At 34.0% G+C, this 12,507-nt stretch overlaps 1 protein-coding gene across 1 annotated transcript in view; it reads right to left on the bottom strand.

Moving 5' to 3' along the window:
- AOPEP (aminopeptidase O (putative)) overlaps positions 1–12,507 on the bottom strand; it is a 183,878-nt gene that overhangs the window by 107,229 nt on the left and 64,142 nt on the right. Inside the window, exons 7-9 of the mRNA XM_015820752.1 lie at positions 11,634–11,736; positions 8,767–8,874; positions 3,750–3,793 (exon numbers count right to left, since the gene is read on the bottom strand). Of these exons, the coding sequence (XP_015676238.1) occupies positions 3,750–3,793; positions 8,767–8,874; positions 11,634–11,736 (255 nt within the window). The remainder of the gene's footprint in view (positions 1–3,749; positions 3,794–8,766; positions 8,875–11,633; positions 11,737–12,507) is intronic.

Below are 12,507 nucleotides of genomic sequence, written 5' to 3'. Positions count from 1 at the left end.
GGAGATGAAGAATTATTATATAATTATTATATAAATGAAAGTACATAACAGCAGAGGTGTATACAGGTAGCTCTCAACTTATGACCACAACTGAACCCAGAATTTCTGTTGCTAAGCAAAGACAATTGTTAATTTAAATTTTGCTCTGTTTTACGATCTTCTTGCAACTGTTGTTAAGTGAATCACTGCAGTTGTTAAGTTAGTAACACAGTTGTTAAGCGAATCTGGCTTCCCACTGACTTTGCTTGTCAGAAGGTTGCAAAAGGTGATCGTATGACCCCGGGACACTACAACCGTCATAAATATGAGCCAGTTACCAAGTGTCTGAATTTTAATCATGGGGATGCTGCAGTGGTCATAAGTGTGAAAAACAGTTATACTTTTTTTTCAGTGCCGTTGTAGCTTTGAACAATCACTAAATGAATGGTTGTAAGTCTAGGACTACCTATAATCTGAACCACTGATCAAAAGATGCATTTTTTTATGTGACAACAAGAAAAATGTAATTTATGGAGAATAACCATGTTGATCAGATGTAATTAACTACCTTTAATTTAATTATATTTTTCATTCAATTACTTTATGTTTTGTTTTGGTCCTGGTCCTGCTCAGTTTTTGTCTAGGTCTATCCTCTAATTAGAGTGCTGCATCCATTATTTAAAGCCAAATGCTGTTCCTGATTCCCGACACAATATCCTGAACCATTAATACAGAGCATTGTCCAAATTTGTGCTGGGATCCAGGACTTCAGATATTTAAATAAAATTAGTACGATAATTTAACCACATAATTTATAAAGTAGGATCTCTTCTTTACTTTGTTATGGACTGAGTGTTATGTTACTGCTATTCATAGCAAATTTTGAACTAGCTCCCTCTGAGCTAGTTTCAAAGCATATCGATTTTTAAGACTATTGTACACAACAGGCACATAACTTGAAAACTGTCTTTTAAAATCAGGATCAAAACAATGGCATCTTAGAAATTCAGGCTCAAGTCCGATATACCCAGAATTTATTATGGAAAGCAGATGTGATTATGAATCAAATGCTATCTCATGCCATTAAAATTGTGCTGCTTAAACGGTTTACACCAACCCTCCCCACAAAGCTAATACACTGTACAAATTGCATAGAAATAAATTCTGTTTGTTTTTAAATCCAGCAGAAAGTTGGATTTCTATAATATTATCTGTTGCGTACTTTATTTCTTTTTCATTATGTTTCAGGCAGTTCTATTCATTTTGGTTGTCATTTCTTATTGTCTCATCCATTTGGGTGATCTTCAGTTACATTCACTTTTCCAAGTCTGCCCTGATTAAATTGGAAAATTAGTCTGCCTTCTGAGGCCACAGTCTTGGAATTTTCCATTCAGATGAAATGGTGTTTTCTGGTATTGTACAACTTCCTTAAAGCTACATTTCATTTAGACTGAAGGGTCCACATTTTCAAAATTTCTCAGAAATTTAAAAAGGGGCTGGCATTCTCTAAGTATTACCAACACCCTTTCTCTGTTCCCCAGATTGTAACTTTTACACCCTCCTTGTGTCCAGCTGTGCAGCATTTGACTACTTACTTAAGGGTCAGGCATATTAACTGTCAGAAAGATCAAACAAATGGCCATTTAAAAATTAACCCGACCGCATCTTCTCAGATCTTCATTGCTTCAGCTTTAGACTGGATGGTTTTCATGTGATTACTTTTAGAATCTTTTAATCCTAGATTATTATTTCCTGAAGGTTTATATTTATCTGTGTAACACATATAAGCCAAATAGTGTTAGAGACAAAAGGAATTTTATTTGTTTCTTCCTTTAATTTCTTTATTTGGAAAAGCAAAGTGTGATGTTAAACCCAATTTGATCATTGTTTAGCAATGGAAAATAATAATATAAAAATATTTGTTATATAACATTTCCAATCTCTAGATATCCCTTTAATACTTCATGTCAAATGAACACATAAAAATTGTTTAATGTATTTCCACATTAAAGTTTCTCATGACATAAAAGTATTATTGTGGACTAGATGTTACACTACAAAATAGAAAGCTATTGCTGGGAAACACAATGTTAAATTATGCATTTTGGAAAAAAAGTTTGGCAGAAGTTTATAGCTGTACTATGAAGTGTTTTAAAATGGTCACAAACGACTGCTTAAAATAAGAAACTGGAAATGGCTTACATAAAGAAAAACACATTTTAAAGGTATAATATTAGAGCAAGTGAATACATGTGTTGGTTGAATCCCAAAAATGTTGCTTATGCTTACATTAGGAGCATTTTGTGTTTAATTTAATCAAGATATACCTCTATCATAACCTAAAGTGCTTCCAAAGTATCATTTGATTTCAACAGAAAAGTCTTATGTGATAAAACAAGTATTTTATGAAGGGGAGAAATAATCTAAAGTCTAAACTTCTTTCAGGTCAAAGTATTGTATATAATTAAATCCAAATTAACACATTTCGTTTTTACAAGTACAAAGCTCTACTCTTTTCTTAACTTTATGTTAAGAATTAAAACTTATATTGTAATTAGAGGAAAAAACATAATTGCCAGACATATGAGTGTAGATGAGGGCATATTTTATATAAATATGATCTATTATTTTTGGCACCGCACTTTACCTTCTCATTATTCATAATTCTGGCAACATATTATATGTCTGGCTATAAAATAAATAGAACTGAAATCTTGCTTTTCTTTCTGTAGGGACAAGAAATATAATTTCCACAACTTTTACTGGAAATTAAAATATTCTTGGCATATTCTTAAGGAGCCATTAATTTTCTAGTTTTTGTAATATCTTAATTGATAAAATTTAGAAAAGGGAGAGTTAAGTTTATACAGAGATCCTAAGTACAACTGACTGAAACAAATTAATTTCACCAAGAAAAACAGAAATACCTTTTTTTTAGCAAGAAAGACAAATCCATTAAAAACTTCCACAATACTGTTCAAGCACATCATTAGCGGAAATAACACTGATACCATAATTGAGCACAATGTATTTGCATAATTTACTGTACATAAACCAAGCCATAAAAATGCTCTTTTAATACAAAGTAAATGGCAAGGCTTTGCAACTAAAGACGGAAAAAACAGAGAGCAGACATTGGAAACAAAGCAAGGCTAAAAAAAATTGGGAACTATCCCAAGTGCTAGTTAAAAAAAAAAATTTGGAAGCCCAGTATGTTCCAAGAAATTATTTTGTCAAGAATACTAATATCTTTCAACCAAAATGTTTTACCAGGTAGGCAGAGCGCTCTTGACAAAGGATTTTTTTTTTAAATGCATGGGGCTTTCACATTTTTTTTCTTACTGGAACTTGAGACACTCTTCTCCCTTTTTAAGTTTTTGGAAATGAAAAGATAGGGCTGATCACAGACACAATCTACTCATGTATGCCAGTGAGATAATTTATTTCAATTGAATTTAGAACTGTTTTTTAATTCAAAAACCTAAACTCTGATCCCATGACAAGATCCTAAGCTTTTTTCTATGATTTTCCTTTCCCTGTATTTTTCTTCTCTTATAATAAAAAATATAGCACCCTATAATTTAACAGATAGCTATGAAACACTTGAATTCAATATTATTCATAACTTCGGTACTAATTTCTTAGTGTTTTAGGCATATAAGATTATCTTAAGACATTCTCTGCAGAGATGAAACTTTAATACGTTCCTGGAAAATTTACATATTAAATAAAATATCTGAATCATGATTTTTAGACTCATTTCCACATACCCTTTTAACTGGGGGAACTCTTCTAATAATAAATGAAGAAATTCCTAGATAAAAATAACAAAATATTGTTATTGTTAAAAACAAGCACTCATAGCAACGTTTTTATAACTATTCATTTGATATTGATTATTCATAAAAGGTAGATGTGCTTATGAAATTCTAAGCCACATATAATGAAAGTAGATATAAGATATGTCAAGTTTTAACAACTATCTTCCTCAAATACAAGGGCAGTACTTTATATTTCCATACACTCATAATCAATTTAGCATAAACACCAAATACTACACTGAATGGCAATAAAAAAGTTAGAAGATTAAATGTAAATATAACTATATGTATGGCTAGCTATAATTCCATATGTTTCTCTATTTATACATTAAAGTTACAGTTACGTTTTTATATGTGACATTTAATCTCTTGTTTGTGATCTTTAGGTGTAAACTTGTGTAGTACTTACCTGGTAATTTCAATATCATCCAAAGACAAGTGGACAATAACCACAGGCCCAGGATAAACCCAACAATTGCAGAAATACAAAATAAAAATTACCGGTATACATGCATATTATAAGATAAAAACACTAATATCCCATTATGAGATGTACACATGCTCAGATCAAGGGAATGCTTAATGGCTATTGAAAAAGGGAAGAAATAAAAAAAAGGGTGAAAAGAATAGAGTATCCTACAGAAGTGAAAAAGAACCTTGCATAACTACATTCCACAGGACAACACAAGACAATGCAAGATTCCATTGTGTTATATAAGCTATATTTCAGGAGTTCAAGAGTTAATATTTTAACAAGAGAAAATAAGCTGGCCATTGAGATATTTAAGTTGTGTATACTAGTTACAAATGGCATCTTTTTCACTTTCATAATACAAAATACAGAGATGCAGTTGAGGATTCCAATAGACTGGGGTAGAGCTTCCCTGATTATTTCTATTATTAAGAAAAGCATTCTTTTGTCTGCACAGTTCTTCATATGTGAAGCTTAACTGATTCTTTGGCTATGTAAAGATGTCACAATATTTTAGAGAATAGCACAAATTTTCCAAATGGGATTATTATTCAACTGTATTATAATTAGTTTTAAATTTGTTAATCCATTTTGAAGTAAATCAATCAGATACTGCTTTTAAAGATATAAATAATGTAAACATTTTATGTCTGTAAAATCAATCTACACAATTACATAAGATTGTTACATGAATTCTCAATTCACATTTTTATGCCCAAGATATACTAGTATATACGGTCTTTTTGACAGACTGTTGGAGAAACCAAAATCTGGAATATAATCAAAGGCTCTCCAAATTAACGACATAATTTAAAATGAAATACAAATGCAATTATATCATAGAGTAATTTTTTCCCTGGTGCAATTTTTAATTATTTTAAACATGTACCAGTGACATTACGTATGAATTAGCTAATATACACATTTAGTAGCTCAATGTTACATTTATTTCTTTATTTGACCAGATGTTATAATGAACATATTAAACTCAGCAAAGATATCAATTTTTCATCACCAAACTAAATTAGTCAGCCTTAATTACACAAGTAGAATCAGCACTTTAAATTCATTTCTATTCATTTATAGTTACCAGTACTCCATCTAAAACACAAATTTCCTCAAAAATATTATTCAGTGGATTCTCTAGTAGAAACCAGAATAAACTCATTTTTTTTAAAAAAAAAATCCTTCCTAAAGTTCCAGACTTACTTACTACTCAACTAAAATAAACAAAAACTACTATTAAAAATATAACTGAGCTTGCAGTCAAAATGAAGGGAGAAAAGCAAACTGATTAATGCTTCACATGTGAAGTCATTTCCTTGCACCTGTGGCTCAAATCTAAGAAAAATACTACAAACACTGCTAGAAACAAGACTAGTATTCAGAATGTGAGAATTATTTATTCTTTAGTTATTATACCGTCGTCTTCATGCTCTTAAATGGTAGGAATTCAGCCCTATTTTTCTAACACTAAAACACTGCAATACTTTTATTCATTCAGTATCTCATATTTGCTTAAAAATCATATTCCAATTTAGATATAAACCCTGTGACTAGCAGAAGAATTCAGATAATTCTTTCTGTTCTGTTAGTGCAAAGAAGGAATGAATTCATATCGTTTGCCACAAATCTAGTCGCCAATTGCTGACAATCCTGACACGGATTCCTGCCGACTTATTTGTACAGGCATAGTGCACTTTAACTAAAAAAATAAAACAAAAACAAACTTGTTCCGTTTGTATGATGTAACTGCCCCACCCTTTGCAGTGCCTAGCTGCCAAAAATAGTATTATTAAAAGTGCTGCCGGGGGCCATAAAATGGTTACCTGCCCCTGATCTCATCTTACAACAGAAGTGAACATATCACGGGATGAGTGAAAAAAAACTGCAGTCTCTCTAGCACAGAGACAGATCAATTGCATGCGGACAAAAATCTAAATCTGTGTAAACATATTGTCTGAAAACACCATGAATCAAAGCTCAACTGGAGTATAATTAGATGAGTGTTAGGATGAAAGACAGGGAAAGATTGCTTTGCTTTCTCTTATGAGATTTTGTTCCACTCTTTGTTGTGACACGAACACGGGGGAGCTGGGACTTCAAAACTGTATGTCACAAGTCCAATCTCCTATTAAGGAGAATGTTGACCTGGAGAATCTTGAGTAAGAAAATGTTCTCACCACATCCAAACAACTAAAAAGTAGATTATTTGACATCAGCTTTAAAGTCTGATTTATAAACATTTGCCTCTAGGATAAGAGCAAGAATGAAATATTTCATATGGACAGAGAACAGCTGGGGAATTTATAAACCAGATTTCACAGCAGGCTGCTAGGCAAAAAGAAAATGACCAGCGGATTAACATCTCCATTGTAACATGATCTTACTACAATGACTAATAGCCTTATGAGCTGAGATCCTCCATTGTTTTGCAATATTTATGTAATTTGCTAACCAAATTGATTTAATATCAGGCTAGCAGAGCTAAGTGAAACAAATTGAAATCTTCAATACTGTTCACATAACAGAAATAATGCACGGTGTTAGTTGGTGTATAGTTAAATTGTGGTACTACGCTATTCTCAGTTGCAATTGAATCTTACTTGGGAAGATATAAGCACATTTAACTCTCTAAGATTTACTGTTAAGAAAATATGTTTATGATTGAGGCATAAAATAAACTAAGCATTATCATCACTATAATGTTGAGCAAGCCATGTTCAGAAACATGGTTGGGTAATTCCAGAGAAGGCTTTTATTGTGCAATCATTATAAGTTCCAAGTGATAATGTCTACCTTGATTTGTAGGTGTCCCATTTTTTTCTCTTGGGAGAAATCTCATTTGCCTACTAGAAAAAAATCCAGTAACAAGTGGAAGGACAGAATAACTGCATCCAGTGGAAGTTTTGGTGCTCTCTGAGCTTGGTTGTTTGCTTGCAGACATTTCAAGACCCAACTAGATAACATCATCCCTGTTAATGAGTTTGGGGTTTGCTTCCTGTTTATAGAGGTAGTCTTTGACTTACAACCATTCATTTAGTGACTGTTTCAAGTTACTACTGAAAAAAGGACTTATGACCGTTTTTTGCACTTACAAAGTCAATGGGGAAGCCAGATTCACTTAACAACATGTTATTAACTTAACAACTGCAGTGGTTCATTTAGCAACTGTGGCAAGAAAGGTCGTAAAATGGGGCAATAATGCCTTGCTTAGTAACAGAAATTTAGGGCTCAATTGTGGTCGTAAGTCAAGGACTACCTATATGTAGTTGCTTGCCCTACTAGCTTTGGTGGGGGCGTAGATTCTTCCTTGGTGGTTTCTTGATTAGGGCATTGTTTTCTATCTGATTGTCTGATCCTGCTTATTTAAATGTAGGATGCTGGAAGGATATTTTTCTTTCCTTCCTAAGTTTTTTATTGTCTTTTTTACATGGTGCGTAAATGTGGTTTACACATAGTCCTCACTTATTCACTGCCTTGTTTAGCAACTGTTCGAAATCATGATAGTGTAAAAGAAAACATCCTCTGCAATCAGTCACTACATTTACAGCTGTTGGAGCATCTTATGGTCAGGTAATCACCATTTCTGAATTTCACTGGCTTCCAACAAACAGAATGAAGAACGCGGAAGTGAAATTGCAATTTGCGGTCATATGATATCTCATTTAATGATCCTAGTGATACATTTAACAACAAAGTAAAAGTAACATTGCAAATTCAGAATGGTGACATGATTTTTCACTTAATGTTTGCAGTGCTTAGCACTAGAATTGTTGGTCGCAATTGGGCATCAGTAACTGAGGACTACCTGTATACAGTATCTATGTGTCTATTATGCCCGATTTGTCTGAATGCCAGCATTTTTTTCTCATTTTTGGGTTTGGCTTGATCTACATTCTAAAAACCTTTCATTTGGTAGTTCCTTTTCTAGATGTAAGCAACACTATCAAAATTGTTATTAGTTTGACTAGCCTTAATGTTAAACTATAATATTGATTATATAAGAAAGGTTCAAATATACATCAAAGCTATTCCATTATGTCATATTTCCAAACATCAAATTAAAGAAAATATATTTTCAAAGATACTCTTGCCTTCTATTTCTGGTTGACTGTTAAATCCTAATTTCAATGATTGTATCTTTAAAAAAATGTTTTAATCTTTGCAATATTCCATGCTAAATTACGTTTTAGCATCCCCATAATCATTCCACGTCAGTATCATAATAGTATCTAAGAGCAAGACTATGGGAGAGAGAAACTGAAATTCCAAAATTTCTATCTTAGTCCATTTCCATGAATGTCATGAGAGATTAGTTAGGTATTATAATAAGACCTTTCCAAATTTTGGCATATTGTTTTAACGTTTTTATAACCTTAAGTCTCATGCTGCTCACCCTGCTCTCTTTGCATATTGCTATCTCTGAAGATCACATACATACTATTTAATTTTCTGATATGCCTTCACCAAGAAAATGACGTGCACAAATACCTGAGAGAGTATCAGTTGTCCGTGAAATGCTTGCACATATTTTCTTAAAAAAGCAAAATATGCAGCTTCTCCAATTTTTTCTGTGAATGTCCGAAGCAAGAAATAACCCTAGAAGAAATCAAGACAGGGCAGTTCTCAGTTTCAGATCTGCTCTGAAGTTAGCAAAATGACTAACAAAATATCAGCACATCGTAATTATCTTACATGGTATTTACTTGGACCTCATCTGGCCAATAAATAATGGCAATGGAATCTTACACCCTATCTTTTCTGATTTCTTTATTTTTTTTAATTGTTTTGGGTTTTAGGCTCTTTGTTGCTAACTGGTAAACAAAAAAAGCAATGAAATATTATAAAATTATTATTATCAAAAGCAGTTAGATCAGGGGTGTCAAACTGCCGGCCCGTGGGGCGGACGCGTCATCGGGAAACCACGCCCACCCCATTGCCGGCAATGGCGAAAAAGCTCCGATACGTTGCGTGATGTCACGTGACGTCGCGAGTTTGACATGTCTGAGTTAGATCATTATGCAGGTAGTCCTCGGCTTATGATCACAATTGGGACCAGGTTTCCATTGCTAAGTACGGTGGTCTTTAAGTGAAATCTGGCTTCTCTGTCGACTTTGCTTGTTGGAAGCTAGTCAGAAAGGTCACAAATTGCAATCACATGACCCCGGGATGCTGCAATCGTCACAAATACATTTCTATTCCCTAGTGCCCAAATTTTGATGACATGACCCTGGGGAGGCTGTGTGAGGGCCGGTTGTAAGTCACTTTTTTCAGTGCCGTTATAACTTTGAATGATCGATAAATGAATGAATGTAAATCGAGGACTACCTATAATGATCATGAGATGATAAACTGATCATTACTACATAGTACAACAATATTATCAAAGTACGGGTTACAATCTTCTAAGGACTACTAACAAAAAAAGTATTAGACCTATTTTCCCTGGGAATGTATTAAAGAGAAGAGATTGAATGCAGACGTTCTTTCCCTAATACTTATTACAATCCTTAATTGTGATCCTCACAATGGACATAAATGGGTATCTGTATCCACAATAGTGCTTCTAGAAGTAGGGCCTGCAGAATTTGTCATGAGAAAAGGGTCACATTGATAAATTAAAAATCCTGGTGGGACACAAAAAATAAATACCTAGAATGCTGTTGTTCAGATGTTCTGTGGCTAGTGGAGTGGCAGAAGCACTGGAGCCAGTGGAGGCAGTGATTTACTACTTTAAAAAAAAATTGGTGGGCAGTATAAGATGGCTTGGCAGGCTCTATGTTAGGCAGACCCGTTCTAGAGCTTGCAGAGATCTTGAGCCCCAGTCCTACCATTCATACACAGAAATAACGGTATAATGCTTCAGATTCAATTCCAAAAAGATGCTTCAGAGCAGATAGAAATTTGAACTCAGTTCCTGTTTGCTTTTCTTAAAAGAATTGCATTTTCTATCCAATGGTTTTTGGATCCGTTCACTTTCGTTAACTAAACAAGTACTGTACTTATGAAGTAAGATATATGTTCAGACATTAAATTTTTTGTAAAAGATCACTCATCAAATGTGCTCTTGTGTGAAAAGACTCTCTCAGTTTTTCATTTAACATGGGGAAGACAAAATACCAAATAGAATGTTACATTCTTTTATATATCTTATTCCAGACATCCCATACTATGAGGTTTAGTTTGGCTTTCCTCCCGTCTGAAGGAGGAAAACCTTCTCCTTTCTACTTTTAATTGCTCTGAATGGCCATTTCAACATCTCTTGAATGGTCAAGGGGCGGTCAATTTTCTCCCATTCAAAAGAGAGAACCTTTTCCAGGAATTTTAACATACATTTCTAACTTTATCTGGGACTTAATCCCTGGTTCTCCCAATGTTGATTATGGATCTGTTTAGATTGCTGGCTATTTGCCCTATTAATCTGCACACTTGGGAAACTGTGTTCTTACTTGTTCTTACTTCTACCAGAAGATTTGGTAAATTGGGTGCTCTTTGATTAGCTGACACACACCTTACTTTCCATAAAATACTGTCATCAACCGGTACCTTTTTCTAAGGACCACAACCAAGTCATATATTTTCTATTTCCTTTCAATATCTCTGCTGCTAGGTCATTGCTCCTAGAAATTTCTTCTATGAGCTGGTTGAGCTCCCTTGATTTAAGCCTAGTCAAAGGCTGCATTAACTTCTAGGCTCTGTTCTAACACAATTCATTGAAAGAAGTAAGGATGACTGGAACCCAGACTCAACATCCCACATTCATAAAACAGTACCACTTAGATCAGGGGTCTTCAAACATGGCCCTTTTATGACTTGTGGACTTCAACTCCCAGAATTCCTCAGCCAGCGTGCCTGGCTGAGGAATTCTGGGAGTTGAAGTTCACAAGTCATAAAAGGGCCAAGTTTGAAGACCCCTGACTTAGATGTTCACTCCCAACATAATGCTTCATGTGTGAAAGCAATCCTGAAAATGTAAGCCTATGTCCAAATAACACATGCTACTCGGCTCTTTCTGTGATTCATAGAGACCACAGAAATGTTACCTAGAACTCTGTTTTCTCAGTAGCCAATCTTCTTGGTTGTTTCCAAAGGTCACCATACAGGAATTTGCAGGATTGCATTATGTATTGAATGGAATGATTTTTGCATAACTCCATCACACTCTCTAAGCTTTAGAAAAATTTTGAAGGTGTATGGTGCAGATACATACACCTGCATTTCTGAATGCACTATAACAAGTCACAAAATTTGAACAGGTTCACAGAAGATATTCTGGCACTTTGAAAATGTAATATCAGCATGTTAAGTTTCTATGGATAAAACATCTGGTTTCCAATAACAGCATTAAGCATTCTGACCTTTAAGTAGTGAACCTGCATGAAGATTTTTTCAGCATTGAGGCCATGTTTGACTACAGAGGAACCAGATTCAATCACTTTGCCCGTTTTCTCTTTGTTTGGCCTAAAAGGATACAATATAGTAATATGATTTTAGATGAAGTGACAGAAATATCTTTATTATTTCATAAAAATTTCATTATCAAAACATCTGATTAAAAATAGGAACAGCATAATATTTGATTCACGGACCCAGTTCTGAAACCTCTGTTCAATGAAACTCTCTTTGTGGAAAAGCAGTGCAATGATACAATTTTCTACTGTAATATTGTGTGCGTGGCTAAATAAACAGCTGACACTGAACCGATAGCCCAAGTTAAGTTGGTGTGAAGCTACTTAACACTTCTCCCAGACATTATATCATACCGTGTGGCATTCTGCTAAAGATATGTTACACAGACAGGATCATCACATCATAGCAAAGGGAAATGAGAAGTGATGGAAACATTCTAGATGAAGGGAAAAAATCCAGCTACATATTTTGTTTGGTTTTATCCAAACTTCACTTTAGCAGCTCACAAGGCCATACCTATCAAGTAAACATCTTATTTCATCTACGTCTACCATGTTTAAAATGTGCCAGGTTTTCCCTTGTTTTTCTTCTATTTTATAATTTCTTCCTTTAGAAAACAATGACACACTATGTTTTGGTCTCCAAATTCTCATTCAGGAGGTCTGCAATATCCTCTACCAGTTTTGAATGATTAGATTCTTCATCAATTAATAGTCGCTCCCTGTAGCTCTGCCAGAAATGCATTCATTTACAGAATTTTTATACCAGCCATATCATTAAATTATTCTGTTTACAGCATAGATTTAAACACACACACCTTGT

The sequence above is a fragment of the Protobothrops mucrosquamatus genome, unplaced genomic scaffold (genome assembly GCF_001527695.2).
Source record: "Protobothrops mucrosquamatus isolate PMUCROS unplaced genomic scaffold, P.Mucros_1.0 scaffold1175, whole genome shotgun sequence".
Taxonomy (NCBI): Eukaryota; Metazoa; Chordata; class Lepidosauria; order Squamata; family Viperidae; genus Protobothrops; species Protobothrops mucrosquamatus.
The sequence above is the reverse complement of the archived record's forward strand: the minus strand, read 5'-3'. Positions and strand labels throughout refer to the sequence as shown.